The 24,271-nt window shown below is 49.0% G+C and overlaps 1 protein-coding gene across 1 annotated transcript; it reads left to right on the top strand.

The window, feature by feature from the left end:
• The first annotated feature begins 1,379 nt into the window (after positions 1 to 1,379).
• On the top strand, positions 1,380 to 22,483 carry KRT80 (keratin 80). Its single transcript, XM_067529638.1, has 9 exons — positions 1,380 to 1,709; positions 6,168 to 6,382; positions 15,037 to 15,097; positions 16,705 to 16,800; positions 19,059 to 19,223; positions 19,733 to 19,858; positions 20,838 to 21,058; positions 22,106 to 22,161; positions 22,251 to 22,483. Exons 1-9 carry the CDS (start codon positions 1,380 to 1,382, stop codon positions 22,481 to 22,483), a joined length of 1,503 nt encoding a protein of 500 aa, XP_067385739.1.
• Positions 22,484 to 24,271: the final 1,788 nt, after the last annotated feature.

Below are 24,271 nucleotides of genomic sequence, written 5' to 3'. Positions count from 1 at the left end.
AAATTTTCAAAAATGACAAAGTGATTTAGGAGCCTGTGTCATTGAAAGCCAATGGGATTTAGGTGCCTCAGAGCCAGATTTTAAAAGATTTTTGGGCACCAAAAGATGCAAAAACATGCCTAGAGGGGTTTCCAAAAGCATCAAGGTGCCTAACTCCCATTGGGTGCTTAGCTGCTTTCAAAAGTACCACTGGGCTCCTCTCTGCATATTTGGATGCCTAAACATCTTTAATAATTTGGCCATAAGTGCTCAAGCCACTTTTGAAAATGGGACTGAGTCTCCTAAATCACTTACACTGCATTATAAGCCTGCATCTGTGGGACCCGGGTTTGTGGATTCGATATTTCCGAGCCTGCGCTTGAGCGTCCATGCTGCTGTGTAAATCTAGGCTTAGAGTTGCTGGACCCAGGTCTCACAGCTGTGCTAACACGTCCACGCTGCGCTACGCAGACCTGGATCTGGGGCTTGAGCTACCACCATACTGTAAAATGACAGGGCTTGGTCCCAAGTCACAGCAGGACTTGAAGTCTAACCTACCCCAGCACACAGCAAGGGCCTAGGATCTGGATCCTGAGCACTTTCTGATCCGAGCCAGACTGATCTGTGTGGGGACGGAAACAGGGCTTGGGCTCAAACCTGAATCGGAGCCAGGGCTTAGTGTGCAGACACACCCTTAGGCGATTCTGAAAAGTGTATTCGTACCCAAGGTCACAGAGGGGCGAAGATTTTCCCCAATTACTAGTGATTTTGCATGCCTTAAATTTTAGGTGCCTGACTTAACACACTTTAAAGGGGCCTCATTTTTAGAAAGCGCGGGGCACCTGCCCTCTGAGAACCAGGCCCTTGGAGGTACCTGGCTACCCAAAATCATTAGTCTCTTCTGAAAGCTTGTGGTACAGCCAGGAATTGAACCGCCACCTCTTGAATCCCTGTGCCTTCCCTAAATGACGTGCTTACCCACCCCGTCTGAGGTAGGCAGATCTTTGCGCTGCTTGTTCGTTTCTTCACCATTTAAGGCTGAGGAAGCTGCCTGCTCAGGGCACGTGTGAACTGGATGCAAGTGATTTCATTTCTCTGAAAGTGTCTGTGCACGTGTGCTCGCTTACCAATCAAACCAGCTACAAATGAGAGGAGGGAATGAAATAAATAAATAAAAGACACGCCAACAGGTTGATCTGGATTACATCAACGGCCACACCCTCCTCGTTTTATGAACATAGCAGAACAGGTGTTTGTAAGGCATTAGCTAACCCGAGCTCAGGGGAGGCAGGAATTAAACAGACACACTCTCCAGCGTGTCACTTCGCCTTCCCAGCACCAGCAGCAGGCAGCTTAGTCCAGACACCTTCCGCTGCCTCCCCACCACCTGCAGAGCCAGGATGACCAGCCGCTCCACCGATTTCAGCACCCGCAGCAGCAGCAGCTCTCTCGCGTCTTGGCAGGCGTCGGGGAAGAGGAGCAGGGGAGACTCCTTCATGACATCCTCTGAATACGAAGGCGGCGGCAGCTTTGGCGGTGCAGCCAGCAGAAGCTTTAGCACCGGAAGTCTGGATGGATACAGCTGTCCCTCTTCCCCATCTGTCTCCATCAAGAGGAATCTCTTGACCCCACTGCACCTGGACATTGACCCTGCGTTCCAGGAGAGGAGGAAGCAGGAGAAAGAGGAGATCAAGAACCTCAACAACCGATTTGCATCCTTAATTGGCAAGGTAAGAGGAGTACCAGCTGTAGCAGGAGAGATTTGCAGGGGTAGCCATTCCCTGGCTCTTAGCTAATTTCCCAGTTGGGTATATAGTTCTTCCCTCCCTCCCGTGCTGACTATTTTCCCAAAAGTTTGCATGATTAGTAGCTAACTCTGGCAAGTACCTCGGTCCACCGCTTTCAAGACTCTGTCCTTCTCCATCTGCTAGGAATCTTCCTCCTTGTTCACTGGGAAAAGGGAAACTTGGCCTCTGATGGAAGTTGATAGGGAGTCAGCAAAAAAGACAGGGGCCATGAGGACAAAGGATGGAGCAGAAGGACCCTGGTTTCATTCCTGTAGCTCACCAAGCGGGCAGAGAACCAGCACAGCAGCTGCAATCAGTCAAATTGCCTGTGGCGTTCTTGCTAGGATTGTTTTCTAATGGCTAAAATGAGAGAAAACTAACCAGTCGATAACGTGGCAGGTGAAGGGGGGGAAAGGAAGGGTTGCTGGATCAGCTAAGCAAGTCTCCTACTCTCCTACAGAGAGGCTTTCATCTGCTAAACAATTCGTCTACCTAAGGCAGGTTCCTACAAAGCTCTTAGACTCTGTAAACAGATGGTAATCTCCCGAAAGGATTGCTTCACTGGAGTATATCATGTAGCCAGCTAATGCCAAGTGGTGATTTTTTTTTTTTAAAAACCCCACTGCAGATATGGGTCTGAATAAGCACCGTGGGGCTGTTTGCAACAGCATCGGCCTCAACAGCACATGCGCAGCCCGCATTTCCGTGTGCAAACGAGCATCCGGGCAGGCGCGGCTGACCGCCTGAGTGTGCAAATGTGACGCTCCGTGCATTGCACTTTTTTCAGGTGCCAGCCTGGAGAGAGAAATCTGGGGAATAGGAATTAAAAGGCCGAGGGGGTGAAATTCACCCGGGGGCAGAGAGGCCAGCACAAGAGCTGGGCACCACCTAAACCCTCACAACTGTCCTCAAGCGGCGCGTGTGAATCCCACTGGCGAGTGTGTATCACAGGTCCTCTTCAGTGCCAGATCCACAGCGGGTCTGGCACAACCCGCTTGTTAGCTCAAACTCGAGCAACCCAGGCTTCCAGTTCTGGAGATCTCTGGTGTGTCAGCCAAGATGGCGGCCATCACCCATTGGCCCTCTGCAGAGGGGTGAATTTCAACCCAGGGGCGGAGAAACGTAACACACCGTTGTGTATGTGCCACTGGGACGGGGGGGAGAGGGTCTTTTTATCAGGAATTCAGATAACCTCAGTCAAATGTTGCGCAGGCCAGCGAAGCCCCGGGGTGGCGGCTATGGCCCTACCTGGGAGGTAGGCATTGATCATTGCACATAGAATCATAGAATATTAGAGTTGGAGGGGACCACAGGAGGTCATCTAGTCCAACCCCCTGCTCATTTGGAGTATTGGATCCAGTTTTGGGCCCCCCACTACAGGAAGGATGTGTACAAATTGGAGAAAATCCAGCGGAGGACAACAAAAATGATGAGGGGGCTGGGTCACATGATTTATGAGGAGAGGCTGAGGGAACTGGGCTTGTTTAGTCTCCAGAAGAGAAGCGTGAGGGGGGATTTGATAGCGGCCTTCAACTTCCTGAAAGGGGGTTCCAGAGAGGATGGAGCTAGGCTGTTCTCAGAGGTGGCAGATGACAGAACAAGGAGCAACGGTCTCAAGTTGCAGTGGGGGAGGTCGAGGTTGGATATTCGGGACAACGTTTTTCCTAGGAGGGTGGTAAAGCACTGGAATGGGTTCCCTAGGGAGGTGGTGGAATCTCCATCCTTGGAGGTTTTTAAGGCCTGGCTTGACAAAGCCCTGGCTGGGATGATTTAGTCGGGGTTGGTCCTGCTTTGAGCAGGGGGCTGGACGAGATATCTCCTGAGCTCCCTGCCAACCTTTATCTTCTTTGCCAGTCAAGAGAGATCTGCCATGTGCCTTTGGGATCTGCCATGTGGATGTAAAGAAGAAGGCAGATCATGAGGATCTTTCCTTGGTTGCTGACAGCCAAACAGACACCAGACCATGAACAAACTAAGTAGATAATACACAGTCTATTAGAAGATCTTGTCCCAATGGCCATCAGGAAGTTTAGACTTGAAATTAGATGATGGTTTCTAACCATCAGAGGAGTGAAGTCCTGGAACAGACTTCAAAGGGGAGCAGTGGGGGGCAAGAAACCTAGCTGGCTTCAAGACTGAGCTTGATAATTTTATGGGAGGGATGGTCTGATGGGACAGCCTAGTTTGGCAATTGACTGATCTTAGATTATTAGCAGTAAATACACCCAATGGCCTGTGAAGATGGGATGGGTTCTAAGTTACTACAGAGAATTCTTTCCCGGTGTCTGGCTGGTGAGTCTTGCCCACATGCTCAGGGTTTAACTGGTCACCATATTTGGGGTGGGGAAGGAATTTTCCCCCAGGGCAGATTGGCAGAGGCCCTGCGGGTTTTTCGCCTTCCTCTGGAGCATGGGGCACGGGTCACTTGCTGGTGAATTCTCTGTACCTTGACGTCTTTAACCCATGATCTGAGGACTTCAATAACTCAGTCATAGGTTAGGGTCTATTACAGAAGTGGGTGGGTGAGGCTCTGTGGCCTGCATTGTGCAGGAGGTCAGACTAGATGATCATAATGGTCCCTTCTGATCTTACAGTCTGAGTCTATAACCTGGGCAAAGGAAGTTAGATCAGTCCTCAGCTGCTCAACGTATTGGATGGGCAGGGAGCTGGTGGCTTTGCACAGAAGATGCCGTTACTACCCTTTCAGAGAGGACGCACAGCATCTCAAGGATGAGCCATCTGCTCGGCTGACTTACGGCCGCTTTGCAGTGTTGGAGGCAATTGGCAGGTCTCACCTGCCGAATTAAATGCGATTAAAGTGCTTTGTTTCATGCACAGAGCAGACAGAGGAGAGAGCTGGCAATTAAATAATTAATTCAAGCACTTTGATGAGGAGCCGCACCAGCTTTGCATAGTTGCTGAGGAATATGGTCATCCCCATGAATATGGGAGTGTGGCAAGTCAGAATGGAGGGTAGACAATATCACACACACACATGCGCACACAGAGTGTGCGTGCATCTAGGTCTGTATTTATTGTGATGGTCCTATGCAGCTCCACAGCTGTGCACAGCACTGTACGGTACAAACGTCAAACCTGATTCACACTACATTACTCCAATTTTGCCCGAGTGTACACCTATTATTGATTTATGGTATTACTGTAGCACCAAGGGGCCCGAGTCACGGCCCAGGACTCCACTGCGCTAGGTGCTGTACAAACACCGATTAAAAAGATAGTCCCTTCCCCAAAGGGCTAACAATCTACGTAACCCTATGGTTTTCAGTGGAGTGACACTGGCACACACAGCAAGGATGCGGCAGTGAATTGGGCCCATGTCTATGATTTAGGACCAACGGTTATTACTGGTACCTGCAGGGAAGCGAATATCAGGCGAGGCCAACTAGGTTGAGGAATTGTCTTAACATAGTGTTGTTATTTATAGCCCCTTTTGTGTCGGGTGCTGCACAGACGAATAGTAAGAGACAACTGCTTCCTTAAAGAGCTTACAGTCTAAAGGGTCAGAGGGCGGGGGAAGATTGGTCCAGTGGCTATGGCGTGAGCCTGCCACTCAGGAAATCCAGGTTCATTTCCCTGCCCTACCTCAGATTTCTTCTGTGACCTTGGGCAAGTCACTTCTCACTGTGCTTCAGTCCCCTGACTGTAAAATGGGGATAATAGCAGCCCCCTAACTCACAGGATAAATGCATCAAAGATTGGGAAGTGCTCAGATACTATATTAATGGGTGCCAAATAAGTACCTTGTATAGAAAGGAAATTGAGACACAGCAAGGGGTGTCAGTAGCAGAGCTTAGTTGTTCTGCAGTTCAATGTAGTGTGTTGGGTCACATTCACTCATCAAACCAATATACAGGTGCATGAAACCTGGCTGTAGAAGACCATACATAAATCAAAGAGCTACCAGTGTATGTAATAGATGCTGCCAGACTCTATGGAGCGCATGCTGAAATGGGGAGGGGGAGAATGGATCTCCTAGGAGATGGAAAGTCAAGTTGTTACTTGTAAAGAAAGATTGCAAAGGTGGGCAGAGAACAGAAAGATCAGGCATTCAAATAGAGATGGAGCCTATCCAGGGGTGGTTGTCAGTTTCTGATGACACATCTTCTAGGACGTGCTAATTAGCTGCGATTTGACTTGAATGATGGTCTGTCAGGAAACCCCTGCGTATGTAATGAAAAGCCTCCAAATGCCAGTGTAACCCACTGCATACCTGTCTCTGCATGGGCTCCTTGCTTGAGACCTGGCTGTGTCACTCAAGCTGTCAAGGTTCGTGCATTTATCTCTGTAGGTCCCCATCTAATGTCCGGTGAGTTGGCTGAGCTGGTTCTTCTCAGCCTTCTGCCATCAATGTTCCTAATGTCTCTGGATTCCGTTGTGCAGGTCCAATGCCTGGAGCAGCAGAACCAGGTTCTCACTACCAGGTGGAACTTCCTGAAAGATCAGAACAATTCTCACTCCGAGACGGACATCAAACTCCTCTACAACCAGTACATGAGCAGACTGAAGCAAGAGATGAGAACGGTCAGCTGTGAGAGAGAGCAACTGGAGTCCGTGTTGACTGAGGTGTTGAATTCCATGGATGACATCCGAAGCAGGTGGAGTTTCTCCTAATTTGCCGGGGCCTCTGGAAATATAGAGATTAATTTGCGGTCCATTGTTAGTTACCGGTACAACAGTATGGACTGTGGATAACAAAGAGAATAATCTGGAGTTATTTTCATGTTGTCCATACTCACAAACATATAGGGTCTGATTTGGGATGGGGAAGGGTTGATGAGCTTTCAATAGGAATTGCAGGTTCTGAAAATCAGGCTCAGACTTTTTTCCTCCTGAATGAAATTAGAAAGACAGACAAATAGAAATCCATAGAGAGAGAGCAAGATACCAAGGGCTTGTCTACACAAACATTTAGTTCCTGGCAAGCTGGAGCGTAAATCTAACCTACATTAGCCTGCCGTGCATGAAGTGCCCCTATGGACCCTGCTGCCATGCCCTAATGGTCCCTCATTGAGGTTTGATCTACCCGGCTTTGAAAGAGGAATGGATTAAAGCACACTAGGGAATCTGAGTATGTTGCAGCATTGTCCATCCTGATGCTAGCACATGGCAGACTAATGAGGGGCAGATTGACACCCCAACATGCTGCAAACTAGGTGCCTCTTCTTGGTCCCTCTGACTTTCTGCTACTGGCAAATAATAGTCTAGTTCCAGTCAATTGTTGGTTGCATTTTCTTTGGCCTTGTTTCCATTGCTGGGTTTAGTGTGTGGGTGCAGGCGGCGGTGGTGGCCTCTGGTAGACAGGCAGTCAATCGAGATAATTTAGTGATCCCTTCTGGCCTTAAACTCTGACTCTCTGTGTTTTGTGTAGACAAAGCCTAAGAGAAGTGGGGTATGGAAGAGCTAGCTCATGGTTAGAGTAGAGCTGGCTGGGGTAAAAATAATTCCTGTGAAAAATTTAGACAGAAACAAACGTTTTCTTTATTTTTTCTCCAAAAATGTTCAGGCTTTTATTTAAAAAAAAACAAAACCCCGAACCGAAATGTTTCAGCCAACACCAAAAATATTTTCTGTTTAGAGGGCTCTCCAAACTCCTCCAAAAATACGTCATTGAAATTGGACGTTGCCTGCAGATATTTCACTTTCTGTTGAAGAAATTTTCTTAATGGAAAACATTGGACTGGCTATAGGTTAGAGAGAGGAGCAAGGACTGGGTGACATGCACATAATTTCTGTGCAAAGTGCTTTGAGATTCTCAGATGCAAGCACTTGAGATGTGGTGGTGGTATTTTCATTGTTGTTTGCATGCTGCACAGATCCAGACACAACTAAATACTTTCCTAAGCACTTACAGCCATCAGCTTACATTAGAACTAAGAATGCGTCTGTTATTTTCAACACAAGGCCGACTTAGAGGACTAGGAGTAATGGTCTCAAGTTGCAGTGAGAGAGGACTAGGTTGGATATTAGGAAAAAGTTTTTCCCTAGGAGGGTGGTGAAGCACTGGAAAGGGTTACCTAGGGAGGTGGTGAAATCTCCATCCTTAGAGGTTTTCAAGGCCCAGCTTGACAAAGCCCTGGCTGGGATGATTTACTTGGGGTTGGTCCTGCTTTGAGCAGAGGGTTGGACTAGATACCTCCTGAGGTCCCTCCCAACCCTAATCTTCTATGACTGAATGCTGCCGGTATGCCAAGTCTATGCCTCCATGGCCCACATAAGTGCTTCTTTGAAAGCTTACACAGGTCTTGAGTCATGCATAGGCTCTATGCTGGCCTTCTGGACTGAAAAAGCCCGGCTTCTAGTCTCACTGAAATCAGTAAATAGTTTGCCATTGACCGCAGTCGGAGAAGGAAGTGGCTCAGGATAACTAAGTGCTGAGCACAGAAACTCATGGGCTCGAACCCTAAAGGAACAATGACCCACAAATACACTGTGATATGGAAGTAATAACACATTGTCCTTCTCCAGATCCTTTCCCTCAAGTATCTCAAAGCCCTTTGCTGGGATGGATTAAATGAGCCTTGCAACATGCCCATAAATTAGGGATTGAATATTATCTCCATTTTACTGGGAGACACAGCTGTTAAATGCTTTGCCCAAGGTGACCAGAGTGAATCGGTGGCAGAGCCAGGACTAGATCCCAACAAATATGGCTCTTGGTCCTGAGTTTTCACCGCTGCTCCGTCCACTGCTGATGCCCAGTGATGCCCAGATATCTGATGACCCATGAATGTACAGTGCTATCTATCTACCTATCTATTCTTTCATGGATCCTAGTTAAATGTGCATGTCGCAAATGTCCCTTGGGGAATAATGTAAAAATTCCTGGTGGTGATTGCACCCATTCCTAGAGGTCCCAAGAAGGAATCGGATCCCTGCCGTTATAGGAGCTGCACATAGATAGAACATAAAAGATGGTCCCTGCCAAAGAGCGTACAATATGAAATCCGCTTGGACTCTACTCCTATGGACCAACACCATAAGAGCTGCAAGGTGCCTCTTTGCTTATTCAGTGGTGGCCAACGTGTCCCAGATATGTAGGCTGGTGAAAAGATGGAGGAGGGCAGAATAGTCACCCCCTGTGCTATCTGTGCTGACCGTAGGCGTCTCATGCACTGCCTACAACCGGCATGTCGCCACCATTTGTTTTAATGCATACATCTTCTTCTAGCTCCTTCATTCTAGCAACCTGCACTGGAACGTTACATGTGGGTAGTGATGTGGGTGAGTAAGTAGGTAAAACCCACCCCGACCAGTGGGTAGATATTAATGCCTAAATCCAAATATAGGTAAATTATGGCACCCGGGCCAAGTGGGTGGCATCTCCGTATTGTTGCATGTTGCTACCAGTGAATTGTGGGGAGAGGTGTGTTGATTCAGGTCAAGTCAGCCAGTCCAAATGGGTGACAATCCATGCCTGCACTGCTGAATCCAGTTAGCCCGCTGCAAGAGGGGTGGTACGGGCTGCCTGCTGGACCCAGTTGGTTTCCTGGATCAAATGATCATTGCCTGCAGCCAGGCAAAGTTTTGAAGCTTTTCTAAACAGGCTGAGATGCCTTTTCCCAAGGGAAAAAGCTTTTTTGGGGAAAAAAGCTGATGGTGCCAGCAGCAAATTAAATGCAAAGTTAAAACATGTGAGGCCTCCTTGTTTTGTTTTTTATCTTTATCACAAAATCTGCATCTTCATTAAATCAGTTTCCTATTCGGTATTGCATGGTGGTTGGAATCTCTTCCTCCTGCCAGAGCCTGACTCTGCTCACATTTAATTGTCTTCTGTAAAACTCTGAGCCAAATCTGCTGCAGGGGTCTCCAAATTTGGACCTCCTGCTCACGCATCCATCTCAGAGCCAGATCTCTAGCTGGTGTAAACAGAAGTCCATGGAGCTGGGTTGATTTGTACTAGCTGAAGAGCTGTTCCAGTCCATGCAAATAAGCAAATCTTGCACATGCCCAAGTGGAAGCCGCAGTACACAGGTGCACATTTCCACCGGCGTCTCGTGTGGATTTTGCATGCATAGCTACCCAATTTGCACACACAACATCACATTTGCATGAACAGATGTGAGATTTTTGCATGCTCAAGTTAGGGTGACCAGATGTCCCCATTTGATAGGGACAGTCCTGATATTGGAGGCTTTTTCTTATACAGGCGCCTATTACCCGCACCCCGTCCCGATTTTTCATGCTTGCTATCTGGTCACCCTAGAGCAAGTGCCCTACTTCCACAAACCAATGATTGTATTTTGACACAGAAGTGAATGCCTCATTAATTTCAAGGGAGCGCTCTCTGAGCCCGTGTGCAATGTGCCTCCTTGTGTTATGTTCTCCCAATCTGTGTACTCTAGGTAGTACATTACCCCTAGATTAGCACATAAACCATAAGCACATGATTTATGAGGAGAGGCTGAGGGTTGGAGCTGGGCTGTTCTCAGTGGTAGTAGATGACAGAACTAGAAGCAATGGTCTCAAGTTGCAGTGGGGGAGGTCGAGGTTGGATATTAGAAAAAAGGTTTTCCCTAGGAGGGTGGTGAAGCACTGGAATGGGTTACCTAGGAAGGTGGTGGAATCTCCATCCTTAGAATTTTTTAAGGTGTGGCTTGACAAAGCCCTGGCTGGGATGGTTTAGTCGGGGTTGGTTCTGCTTTGAGCAGGGGGTTGGACAAGATGACCTCCTGAGGTCCCTTCCAACCTTCATCTTCTAGAATTCTATAATTAACTGTTGTATTGTCCAAATATTATGCTTTTACTATTAATGAACCTGATTCTCCTTTCATTTACACTGATTTTACACCAGTGTAACTGCATGAACTCCAGCTGAGTTATTTCTGATTTACATTGGTGTACACTGAAGCAGAATCAGGTCTAATATTCATGCTGAGCCTGATTCTTATCTCCTTTACATCACGTTGACAGTTGAGGTAGTGTTGCCTAGTGTTTAGAGCACAGGTTCAGGACTCAGCAGACATAGGTTCTATTCCCGGCTCTCCCACTGGCCTAATTGATGCCCTTGGGCAAGTCACTTCACTGCCTTGTGCCTCAGTTTCCCCATCTGTACAATGAGGATAATGATGCTGACCTCCTTTGTAAAGCATTTTGTGATCTACTCATGAAAATTGCTATGGAAGAGCATAGCTGTAAAAATCATTATTATGAAACAGCCTGTAATTATTTAATCTAATTTATATGCAGGCTAAGCCCACACAGTCAGAGTTGTGCAAACGAGCGCTAGTTTCAGTTAGTCATGCCTGTCTAAATTTAGCCCCTTTGCTGATTGACAAATCACCTGCAATCCTTACATTCGATTAACAAACAAAAGGTCTTGTTTTGATTGTTCCCAACAGATAATTCCATCCAAACCCATTTTTCCCCCACAGAGAATGTCCACAAAACCATTGCCTGATTGGAAAATGCTTTGTTTGCAATTAGCCAAGCAGCCCGAACTGACTCCCACCCCACTGACTCAGACCGGAGCACCTTGTTCAGTATGTTTTTGCTACTGGGCACAGTGCTGCGTTGCTACTCAATAGCCAGACCAATTCTACTTCAAGCTCCACGCCACCACATTAATCCTCAGGGTTATCCTGAAGGCGAAAGAGAGCTGTGATCTGTTTGTGCTCTGAAAGGGTCATGTCCCTGGTCCCAGGCCCTCCACATCTAAAGGCTTCCCTGCAACCCTTCTCCTGCTGAAAGCTGGATAAGCCTTCTTAAGAGCTTTAGGTTGTTGGCAAGCCCTACTACCACCCCGTCAGGATTGTTGTTTGCTCCACAGGTGACGTTATGACAGCGCCCTGCAATGCGTGAAGCATTTTTGTCAGGCTGAGGCAAACAGGGATTGGGGTGAGCATGGAGTGGGAGAGCGGCAGGCTATAATTAAGCACAACACGTGTGCTCTGGCAGCATGTCAGACATTCCAGTTAAAGAGCAGAAAAACCAGAACAATCATTTCTCCCATTATCCTCCTACCAGGGCTTATGAAAGAGTTGAATACCAGGGTGAGGCAGAAATAATGGCATCACCTTTTTTTTTTTTTTCCTTTGGAACAACTGTCCCTGTTTTTATCCCTTATGCCCTTCCCCTGGACCCAGGCTATTTTAGCACGTACATTGAAAGCTCTCTGGGGCATGGACCATCTTCTTCTGTTTGTACAGCACCTAGCACAATGGGATCCAGGGCTGTAAACTGGCTCTCTTACCGCAGTGCAAATGATTATTGCGCATGATTAATTATCAGTAAGAACAACAATAACTGTTGGATGAGTTTGGGTTCTTTCTTATCATATAGATTTGTCTTCTTTCCAAGGGCTGCGCTCCCGTGGGATCCAGGACCATTTCAGTTAGACATTTATATTAAGGCTCCATTTATAAACAGCCCACAAAGGGTTAATTGATGCACTAAGCGTGTTAGACGTGAGAGGAACATGTGCTGTAGAAGATTATAAGTGTGACACACGCTCCCCATAAGCACATCAGTCAAAGTGTGGGTGGTTATGAGCCAGGGCTGTAACGAAGCAACCAATTTACCTGTTGAACTCCATAACAATCGATTAACCGGGTCTTAAACCATCTGTTAAGCATTTATTAACCCTTTGTAAACTGTTTATGACTTAGTTAGTTAGTCCCCCATTATGCCTCCGGCATTTAGGACAGCAACAAAGTTCCTCCAAACGTGTCTGTTTCTGGAAAGTCTTTCAATGGTTCCCCAGCTGTGCCCCGGGGTTTTCAGCTCAGCTTCCCCGTGTTGCTTTCAGGCGGCCTCGTTTTCGCTTGCCTTTAGTGGCCCATCTTATTGCTGTTCTGGTGACGGAATCAACTTCCGTCCAAAACACATGGCCAATCTATTTCCAACGCCTCCTAGTAATGATGGTGCTCATATCTTCTTGGCTACACTATGTGACTAGATCTGGATTTGAGATTATTCTGGGCCAAAAGATACGGAGGATTTTTCTGCGGCAGGTTGTATGAAATGAAGACAGCTTGGACATCTCAGACTTTGCCATTCCCCAGCGTTCTACTTTACACTGTAAATTAGTGTCAAAAGCACACAACTCTGATAGATCTTGGGTTTAGTTTTGATGTTCTATTTTGTTGATTTCCAGACTGTATTTAAGCTCCGAAAGCTGTTCCTGGCTTTACTGATTCTGTTCCAAATGAACTAGTCATGTAGGTACCCGTAATATAAAGGGTTATCATAATTCCCTTTCCCATACTGATGGGCATGGGTGTTCGAACCACGGGAGCTGCACTGAAGGGGTTCCATCCTATACCGCGTTTACAGTTTGGTTCGATGGCTCTCAGCACCCTCACTATAAAACTTGTTCCAACCTCACTGCTGATGGAAGTTGAAGGAGGGCTGCCACTGCTGGGCTGGATTGGGTTGTTCCCTTTAGAGAAAGACAAACGGGAACTTGGTCCTCTTGCTATTTGGTTTGTGTCTCTTTAAACTGAGCTGTCAGATCCACGCACCGGTGACTGAGGATTTTAAGCAAGCGCAGAGCACTAGTTTTCATGCTATGAGAATGAAATCTCATTTGGTAGGGACTGGCCTGGCTGCTAGAATGGCCGATCGTGAGAGTCTACCTGAAAGCATGCTTTAGAATCAGCAGGGTCCAGGAAAATGCACCCCAGAGGGGTCAGAAGAACTGCTGCTCTGAAGGGCATTCATTGCATCGTTACTATCCCGGTGACATTCTGAGAGCATGTTGCAGCATTTAAATGGAAGACATCCCGTTCATCTAGTGGCTAACGAGTGGAACTGGGAGTCGGGCGGTCTTGGAGCTACTGCTAATGGCTCCAGGTGTAAGCTTAGAACAAGTGCCTTGCAGTGCCTCAGTTTCCCCCATCGAAAACAAGGAGGTAATAATACCAGCATACTCCACTGGGGTCGGGGGGGAGGCGCTAATTCATTTGCAAAGTGCTTTGAGATCCTCAGATGTAAAGCACTAAATAAGGACAAAGTTCGACTGCTCTTTGAGGGGGAAAATCTGCCTTCCACGCACCAAGCACTAATGTACAGGCTGGAAGCCAAGCAAGGAGGACTCTATGTCAGAGACTACCCTGCCTGGCCCTCTGTAGAACATGGTTCTATTCGTGCCTCTTGTAGATGCCCCAGGAAGGAGAATGCTGAGCAGATCTTTCAAACAAGGTCCATTGCTCTGATCACAGATGCTGCTGCACAGCCATGTCTCGAGTAAACCAAAGGTCATGGTTTATGCAACAGATCCAAAAAGGACCCTCAGCCTGCATTCACAAAGATTACTCACCACATCTGGATTGCCCAAAGTTTGCCCCAAGGGCCAACTGGGGCCTGAATGTCCCCCGGAGCTACCCTGTCCCTAAAGGAGAAAGCTGATCGATGGATAGTTTATAACTTCTGTGGCTCCCATTGCACAAAATGTGCTTGCCCCAGGACTGCATCTTTCCTGTCCCATTCTTACCTTCTCGGGGTCGGCAATGTCTTTACAAACAGGCTTGCCAGGTATTTTGGCCTGGAGACTCCGTCCTGCCCCATCCGGTTTTTGTTGTGCTCTGCTCCGTGGTCCCTGTTCTCCTTGCACTACACTGCTATGTCTTGTGGTAGCATCACAAGGCCCTGTGGCTTTCCAAATAGGGCATCGGTCCAGTTTCCTTCCAGGCCAAAGCTTTTCTGTTTGAAAAGAACCACCAGGTTTGCTGAGGTCGCTGGCGTGAGAAGAAGAGGGCTGAGGATATCTGGAAGAAATAGGTGGGAGTTAGCTGAGGCTTAGAGGAAAAGTCTGAGATCATATCATATGCTGTCCCAAGCCATCTACAAGATGCAGGGTGGTCCGGTGAGGAGACCATTAGCCTAGGCTTCGGGAGACTTTGGTTCTATTCCTAGCTCTTCTACTGATGTTGGACCAGCCACTTTCCCTCCCACAGTTTGTTTGTTTAAACTCTAAGCCAGTGGTTCTTAACCTTTCCAAACTACTGTACCCCTGAAGCCTGAGTCCCACCCCCACGGGGCTGAGGCATGTAACTTAGTTTCATGGTGCCCCTGTGGCTCCAAGCAATTGCCTTTCTTGCCACCCCCAATACCAGATCTGCACTTGCGACCCCTCTAAACCCTCAGGTTAAGAAACACTGCTCTAAGCTATCTGGGTCTCACTGTCTCTTACGGATGTATTTGTGCAACAGGTGCTCGGTGCTTCTGTAATAAGTGACGCAAGCTACAGGATCGCAAATAGATCATTTAGCTAAATCCTGCAGGGTTTCACCCCAACCTTTTCTCTCCGCAGATACGAGGATGAAATCCATAAACGTAGCAGCATGGAATTCACCTTCGTGGAGCTGAAAAAGGTAACCAGCCATCAGCTTTCAGTCTTCACCACTGTATAAAGGGCGGCGTGTCCATCTACTCTTCTCCCCGGAGAAGATGCATCTGTAGCAGAAGGATTGTCTAGTGGTTAGAGCCCTAGAGACCTGGATTTGATTCTCTGCTCTGCTATAGACTTGCTGTGTGACCTTGAGCAAGTCACATGGTCTTTCTGGCCCAGGTCCTCAAAGATATTTAGATGCTTAAGGTCTTTTGACATCAATGGACGTTAGGTGCCTCAATACTTCTGAGGAACTGGGCCTCAGATCTCTGTGAAACGGGGATAGGAGCCCAGCCCTCTCCTAGGTATGGTGAGGTGCTCAGATACGACAGGAGCCGGGGCCATGTAGGTATCAATCAGAGGGTCACAATGGATCTGCATCTGCTTGAGAGACCGGCCCCGAGGGGAAACCTAGAGGATGTCTATGTGGCACAAAAAGACCAGCAACCATGAGTTGCAGAGCCCAGCTCAACTGACCGCAGAGCTAAAAACAGCCGTATAGACCTTCAGGCCTCGGCTTTGACACCCAGCAAGGGGGGAGAGGCTTCAGACCATGCCCATACATCTATTTTTAGCCTTGTGGGCCAAGCCCTGTTTGTCCCGGGCTCTGCCATAGGATTTTTTTTTTTTGTGTAGCCATTTCCCTAGAGAGCTAAAGGCAGGGGTGGTGTAGGCTCAGTAGATGACAACCTGGGTCTTGAGGTGAGCTATTTTGAAAGGTCACCTAGACAAGTGAGGCCCTGAACTCTTGTGATTGCCAAAGCCCCCATAGCATTTGGAGTAACAGCTGCAGGGTCTTGGGCAAATTCTATTACGCAAGGTTCTGGTGCCGTTTCAGTTGCATATACCATGGGCGCTCAGCCTGGGGGTCATGATCCAGTAGGGTGGCAAGGGGGTCTCAGATGGAGGCTCAGGGGCATCCTGAACCATTTTTCAACATGAGGTCACAGTATGGAAAAGGTTGAAAACCAGTGGCAGACAGTATTCTCCTTCGCTCCCTGCGAAGCGTAGTGCGGCCATGCCCTGCTAAACAGCCACCGTGTTCCACCCCAGAGGGAGCTGCACTTACGAGATCGTTCTGCCTGTGGCTTTGGAACCTTTGACGAGGAAAGGTTGCTATTGTGAGCTGGGGGAAAGGCTCACCATCCATGATTGTTATTGTTAATTACAAGTTCATCCCGAGCATGCTCATGTTCTGGTAAGGGCAGTTTGGGTGGTTTTTATTTGTTGCATCAGTGTTTTCAATAATCTCAGTTTTTCCTTGTGATTCAAAGATGACTGTTTATGGACCAGCCCTGCGTGTTTTCTTTTATGCCCCACCTCATGCACTCAAGCACTAACGAAAAGCATCTCTGTCTCGAGGACTTCTTCTCAGATCACCTGCCATCAGTGGGAGCAGCAGTGCAGGGTCCCACTGGCACCGCCCACCATCATGCATGGATGGATGGATAGTATCCCCACAGGACACTGCTTTCTCCCGTAACTGGATATTCAGTACACTGGGGAAGATCTCTCACCCCAAGGCACAAGTCAGAGCCCAAGGTACAGCCCATTTGTTGATCGCTCTGATATGTCGTCTTTGTCCCACAGGATCTAGATGCCAGCTCCATACATAAAACCGAGCTGGAGGTAAAACTTCATGGGCTTCGAGAGCTGACAGAGTTAAAGAAAACCGTATACGAGCAGGTAAGAAAAAAGTATAAGGACAGATGCCGAAGCATGTGCAATTAACCTTTCCTCTAACAACCCCTATAAATGTACCCAGTGATTCAGCCTCAATGGGGAAGAAATGCACTTAAAATCCCGCTCTACTGAAAGCGATTTGTCACTGATAACAGATGAATCATGCATCCGGGCCCCAGCCATTATTCCCCCGATCAGGGAGAGGTTACACAAACAAGGTCATTACTGTCTTACCTTCTAGCAAACCCCTCGATACAAAGGGCTACCAAAGCATTAAGTGAAAGGCTGAAAAGGCAGGTGTGGCCTACTCTACACTAGAGAGTTTTGTTGACAAAAGTCAGCTTTTGTCGACAAAACAGTGCTTGTGCACACACTGCAGTCTCCCGCCCTCCCCCACCCCAACCCGGCCGACAAAACTGCCCTGTTTTTCCGACAAAATAAAACTACCCTGACGAGAGGCGTAGGGCTTTTGTCGGCATAGCTAGGGCAACGCAGTCAACGTAGACACTGCGCCCCTTTGGGTGGCTAGTTGCTGCTCCCGGCTGGGCACAGGGCAAGAAGCCCCAGCTACTGCAAAGTGCAGGTGGCCAGGAAAAGAACTGGGGAAGCCGTAAGCAGCTGGACCCCACCAGGAGGGAAGAAGCCCTGGGCGACTTCTCCGTCCACTCCCAGCCGGGAGCCGGGCAGCCTTGTCAATTTCAAGTGTAGACAAGGCCTATTTGCAAAAGGGTAAATCGGGAATAACCCCACTGGAGTCAGTAGCCTTACACCAGCGGGATAGGAGAGTGAGACCTAGAGTGAGATGTAGCATGAAAGAGGAATATCAGGCACTCCACTAACTTAAGATCCCTTCAGGTTTGTTCTTGTCTGAGTACAGACGGCACAGGAGTGTGGTTTCTTAGCATGGATTAGGCAGTCTTTTTAGAGGTACTGAGCCAAGTCTGCATCCGTCGCCACTTCCGCCAGTGTTGTATCATCAAGAAAAAACACCCCAGAATCAGGAGTTACAACAGGCATATATTGGCTGATGTATGCCTTTTGGATGGAGTCAGATACCTGCTCGTATATGGTTTTTCAAGTGCCTGAGAAGGCATAAGACACACAGCCCCCATTCACCCTTTGGGTGGCGGTGGTGGAAGATGGCTGTATTTCCATCCTAGTCCTGGATCCTGCTGCTAGACACGGGAATCAAGAGACTGTAGCAACCCCAGGCCACTGACTCTTTCCTCGTTGCAGGCACAGGTAACCAAGGACACATGGCCACGTTAGCTTTTGCAATGTATGTAGGCACCCCACTGCTGTCGACGGGATTGCCCGTGTGTGTCATAGGTCGTATATTGCCAAGAGACAATGGTGATTCTTCTTAAGTGCTCTGGGGCCTTGCATGTGGACCCGTGTGCTATCTGTAGCCTTGGTATGAAGTCCCAGCTGGTCGTGTTGGACAGTACAGAGTCAGCCATGAAGTTTGCGGGCAGCTGCAACCTATCAGCATGTATCTGGCACAAACTAGTGAGCTGCGAAGATAAGAACAGCCACGCTGGGTCAGATAAGTGGTCCAGCTAGCCCAGTATCCTGTCTTTGGACAGTAGCTGGTGCCAGATGTTTCAGGGAGAAAGGACAGAACAGAGCAAATATCGAGTGATCCATTCCCGGTCATCCACTCCCAGCTTGTGGCAGTCAGAGGTTTAGGGGCACCAAGAGCATGGGATTGCGTTCCTGGCCATCTTGGCTAATAGCCATCGATGGACCTATCCTCCATGAGTTTATCCCTTTTTTTTTTTTTTTAATACTTTTGGCCTTCACAGCATCCCCTGGCAATGAGTTCCACAGCTCTCAGATTAGTTCACACCACCATAGCCCTACCCCATGTGCTCACGGCAGATGAGTATGGCATCTGGGGATTGACATGACCACAAACTCTTGCCCACTCAAGCAATAAGCAGTAGGGCTCTCGTGCAACATGAGCACATCATTTTGCCCCGGCAGCTAGTAGGATCTGGGGCAGGGGCGTGGAATTTGAAATCCCAGCAAGGGCCAAATCCAGAGCTACTACATTGAGCCTCAGTCCAAACCTTTGGGGAGATCAGTGGGACATCAGAGTCAAACCACTCCATTGTGGGATTTGTAAATGTGAGACTGGACTTATGAAAACTTCCCTCCTTGAAGCTGTGTATGGGTAGGACTGGGCTGGCCACACACAGCTGACCGTAACCTCACTTTCTACGTGTCTGCTCAGTTCTACTCTCTTCCCCACGACCCAGGAACTGCAGGAGCTGCTGACAGAAATCAAGGACGTCTCAGTCAACCTGGGGATCGATAACAGATGCAGCCTTGACCTGAGCCGCATCGTGGAGGAAGTGAGGGCTCAGTATGAAGCCCTAGCTTTAAGGAGCTGGGAGGATGCAGAAGCCGCTACCAGGAGCAAGGTACTCCGCTCTCTCTCGTGGGAGACGTGACACAAAGCCGTGTGGTGCCAGGAGAGGTGGGGGGAGCAGAAGAGAGACTGCCTAGAAACCATGGGGTCTGGTGAAAGGTAGATCGATAGAGAGGCGGTGGGGAAAGAAGGGAGGCCGGGGAGAGGGTGGGCAGGGGAAGTGAGAAAGAAGGGAGAGGGAGACAGCAAAGGAAAAGCAAAAGAGCAAAGAAGGAGGTGACGGAAGCAAAGGGCAGGAGAAAAGGGTGGGACATCCCAGTGCGGGGTCATCTCACCCCTCCGCAGCCACCCAGTATCTTTCTTTTGCCAACCTCCCGAAGTGGCGCCGAGAGACCCCTGTCGTGGCTCCGAACCTAACACCCCAGTTTCGATGGATGCGTTCGCGTTGGCTATTTGTTCCCGGCACCCCCGAGGGTACCAGTGCCCTGCAGCACCCTTTGCGCTGTCCCGTCGCTGCAAGGCGCGGTGGGGGTGTGACTCAGTCCGAACTCTCCCCTGCAGCTGAGCGAAGGAACCAGCTGCTCGACCAAGTACCGGAACCACCTTCTCAACAGTCGGAGGGAGATTGCTGAGCTGAACATCCACATTCAGAAGCTGAGGACCTGCATCGTGTCCCTGGAGAGCCAGGTGAGGCTTGAGCCTTGGGAGAGTGGAAGCCTCGGGCAATCATAACACAAGAGAAATGGCAGCTGCACCCGGGTCAGAGCCGGCTGCCCATGCACACCCATCACTCCCCACTTGGGATGAGTCCTCTGGGGGAGGGAGGGAGGTCTCTTGTTATTCTCTGTGTTACTCCGGTGCTTAGAGGCCTCAAGTGACATCAGGGCCTCATTGCACCAGGTGCTGCACAGACATGCTGTGAGAGACAGTCCCTGCCCCAAAGAGCTCACAGTCTAAATAGCCTACGGGTGGGAGGGAAACTGAGGCAGGGATAGGGATGTGATTTGCCAATGATTTGTTGTGGGGGATGCGTGTCATGGGGTGGAGGTGGGGGAGGGTTCCGGAGGGAGAGTGGGGGGAAGGGATGTGATGAGGTGGGGGACGATTATGGAAGGAGAACGGGGGGTGCGGTGGGGGTTGGGTTGGGGAGTTATAGAGGGAGAAGGGAGCGGGTACATGTCTTGTGGGGGTCAGGGAGTGTAGGGGGAGAGCTATGGAAGGGACAGTGGGGGCGGGGGTGTTATGGGGGAGGGTTCTGAGGGAAGATGGGATGGAGGAGGGGGTGAGGAAGTTTGTGTTTTGAGAGGAGTTGTGGGGAGCAGGAAGTTACGGAGGGAGGGGTGGGAAGGTGTATAAAGGGTGGAGGGAGGTTTATGGAGGCCAAACACCCTTGGAGAAAATAGCTGCTGGCCCGTCCTGCAGTTTCTAAAATGTGGCCAGTCTCCCACGAGACGAAATTTCAGCTCCACCCCTCGCCACCCCCACCATTGACCTGCTGCGGCCGCAGGCGGGAAAGCACCCAGAGGTCACCCGAGGCTAAGGAAGGCCATGCAGGGAGTCAGGAGCGTGGGCCAGGATCCCAATTTGGGGCGGGGTGAGGGCTGCCCACCTGGCTCAGCGCCCTCTGCCCACCTAATGGCCCTTCCATGCCCCTTTGCTGCCCCAGTGCCTGCATTTGGAGGAGGACATCAAAGAGGCTGAGGGACACGGCCAGCTCGCCCTCCAGGATGCGAGAGCCAAGCTGGCTGAGCTGGAAGAAGCCCTGCAGAAAGGCAAGGCAGACCTGGTTCACATGGTGAAGGAGTATTGCCAGCTGATGAACCTCAAGTTGGCCCTGGACGTGGAAATCCTCACCTACAGGAAGCTGGTGGAAGGAGAGGAGAGCAGGTGGGTCAGGCCGACGCGCACGTATGCAGGGTGAGGCCTCCTGGGAGAAAACCAGGGACCCCGGCACTTGAGTCTGGACCTTTAAAGTCCTGACCCGACCTCCTTTCAACTCAATGGCCAAGCAGCCCCTGAACCTCATCCTGCAGTTGTGGGCCGAACCAAACCTCTGGGTCTGAAACCTCCTGCCACCAAAGGTGGAGCCTGTTCACCTCTGGACCTGAGCTCTGTGGCTTGGATGCGTCTCTAGACATAACACAGAAGCTGGTGGGCTAACACAAGGGGCCAAACTGTGCATTCAGCGACACCTGCGCAGTCCCGTTGGGGTGGGGATCGTGTTGCAGGGGTTCCCTGACTGGGGCCCGCGTTCCCTTTGGTGGGGAGGCGAGACATCTCTGGAGGATACGGGAGAAAAATTGTGGAAGGGTGGATTTTATTTAGTTATTTATTTGATTGCATTTTCATTATTGCCTACTCAGACAAAGCTTTAAAACCCTGTGGGAGTTTTCACATTAAACACGGTCGTTAATTTACTTCAAGATGGATCAATGAAAACACAGACATGCAGAGATGCTAACATACAGGTCGTCCAGTCGGGTTCAGTTGCCCAGCAACTGTCCAGTCTAACTGAACTCCAAACTTTAATCTGGGGCCGGGGTTTGGTTCCATACACTGCATTATAACAATCTTTGTACATAACAGTGAAATATGGACGGATGGCTAAAGACAGGTAGCGTTAAAAAGAACACACACCGTATCAGTGAGAAGGGTGGGGGTACCCGGGCAGCTGGTAGATCTGGAAGGGGGTACGCAGTAATAAAAGTTTGGGATCCTCTGTTATAGTGTGTCAAATTCTGTCTTCATCTCCACCCGTGTCAGCCCACTGAAATAGGGACAGTACACAGGGTCAAGTCCTACCTCCATTTCTACACCCGTAACTTCACTGAGGTTATTCGGGTCACCGTGCAAGGGTCTAACATTGTTTGGGGAGAGCAGCCTTTTGCACAAGGGCCTCCCCCGGCTTCTTAACGTCTGTCTTTACCTTCCCAGCATGGAGTCGCCGACGCCCGCTGTTGTCAGTAGCATCCACTCCAGACTGAGGCACCGTAAGCATTTATGGCTATAGCTTGATGAAAGCCGCAGCTGTCGGGAAAAGCAAACGCCAATCCTCATCTCTCATCTCCTTTCCCCGCAGTTTCATCTGACTCCGGCTTCTTGGGGACTTCCATGGCAGCGGCTCGAGGGAGGGGAAATTCTACCGACGGGGTGAGCCAAGATGGAGCCGTGCCGGAGGCCGCCCTCGCCAGGAGCCAGAGCAGTGGCTCAGGAAGTGACGAGGCAGAAGTCCAGCCTGGCGGGGCAGTTCTGAAGCCTCACTTGCTGTCTGGTGCAGAACACCGCCCTGAAGAATCGATCCCTGTGGAATAGAGGCCGGGCGTGTTGGCGGCTGCACCTGAATGAGACCAAAATGCCCTCGCCTGATGCCCAATTCTTGCCAACGTCTTAGCGACGGAGAACGGGAATCAACTTCAAACCAGCTCTTTCCAGCGCCTCCTTTACCTCTTCCCATCTCCTTCACTGGGTAGAAGCGGGACTCCCATCCCGGCAACACTCTTCGAACTTGCCCAATTCTGATACCAGCCCCAACAAACTTTCCCTGATCCTACCTCCCCGGGGTGTAGGGTGACCAGAGAGCAAGTGTGAAAAATCAGGACGGGAGATGACGGGTAATAGGCGCCTATATAAGATAAAGCCCCGAATATCGGGACTATCCCTATAAAATCAGGACATCTGGTCACCCTACTGGGGGGGGCTTGTGCGGCTTAATTCATTAATGTGCTTTATTCATGAATGTGCTTTGAGATCTTCAGCTAGAAAGCTCTGCAGAAGGGAAAAGCGTCATTACTTACGCTTCAATGATGGTAAACTGAAGGATAGTGGCGGCACAATGGTAGGTCACATGGGGGGAGGCACTGTGGCCTAATGGATACAGCACTGGACTCAGGTAACGTGGGTTCTATTCCTGACTTTTCTGGACAGACCACGTCCCTCCCTGTGTCTCAGTTTCCCCATCTGTGAAATGAGGATAATGATATTGACCTCCTTCGTCGAGCGGTTTGAGATCTATGGATGAAAAGTGCTAGATCAGAGCAAAGTATTATTAGTTATTTTTACCAGTATTGCAGAAAGGTTTCTGCCTTTCCTTCTTGTTTTCGTTCTCTGGTTTGTGTGGATTTGTGTCCGTGTCCTCTGGTTTTAACATGCAGCTGGTGCCCGGGGTCTCTTTAACGAGCTGGTGATGTGGTGCATGCAGATGTTTTCAGCCAAATGTGTTTGGTGATGTTTCACCACTGGTGCTCTGGCTGCTCCGGGGAAATCGCTTAGTTGTCCCAGAATCCTCAATCATAGGCTTTTTCCTACTGCCAGAGTGGACTCTACCTTTAAAAATAAAATAAAAAATCATGACCCAGATTCTGATCTCAATAACAGTGGTGTAAATCCAGAGCAACTCCACTGACTACAAAGGAATCTGACCCACATTCTGATCTCAGTTACAGGTTTACTTCATCAGGTTCAGCGGAGTTAGGGCCTGGCTTTAATCTCATTTACACTAGCCTAAACTCAGAATGACTCCAATAATTTACACAGCAGGTTATACCAGGGTAATATAGATCTTAAAATAACCCCATGTGTTTGTAAATGTCCCTCTCTGTATTGCCAGATAATAGCCCAGTATATTGAAACTGAACATAGTTTAGAAATCTGTTATTTTTCTACCATTTCTCCTGAATTTTGGGGTGACACATGCACTATTCTCAGTTGGACAGTAAAGCTAGATGGGTCAGTTTTATTTCCTATTGACGGTGAGTGGCATTCCTAGTAAAAGGCTGTTGTGTCTGGGTTTTCAGGACTCACGGGGGTTGCATTGAGATGCAGGAAACAGAGATCCCAACTCCCCAGAACTTTGGAAAAGTTTGGAACCAATTCCCGTATTGCTGCTAGGCCTCCATTTTCCAAAGTAACTAATAAAGTGAGGCAAGAAAATTTTGGTAAATAGTAAATTCGCCCCCTCAAAAAATGCAATAAAAATTTTGGGGGTACTCAAATGATTCACAAATTCAAGTTGAATTTGGCAAATAGTTTTGGCTGAAGAAAAAAATGAAAAAAGTCACAATGCTTCATTTCAGTCCTTCAGAAACAAAACAACTTGACTTC

This window comes from Emydura macquarii, unplaced genomic scaffold, assembly GCF_026122565.2.
Source record: "Emydura macquarii macquarii isolate MOO-44397 ecotype Brisbane River unplaced genomic scaffold, CSIRO-AGI_Emac_v2 contig_2994, whole genome shotgun sequence".
Lineage (NCBI taxonomy): Eukaryota > Metazoa > Chordata > Testudines > Chelidae > Emydura > Emydura macquarii.
Note: the sequence above shows the minus strand (reverse complement) of the source record. Positions and strands in the feature narration are given on the sequence as shown.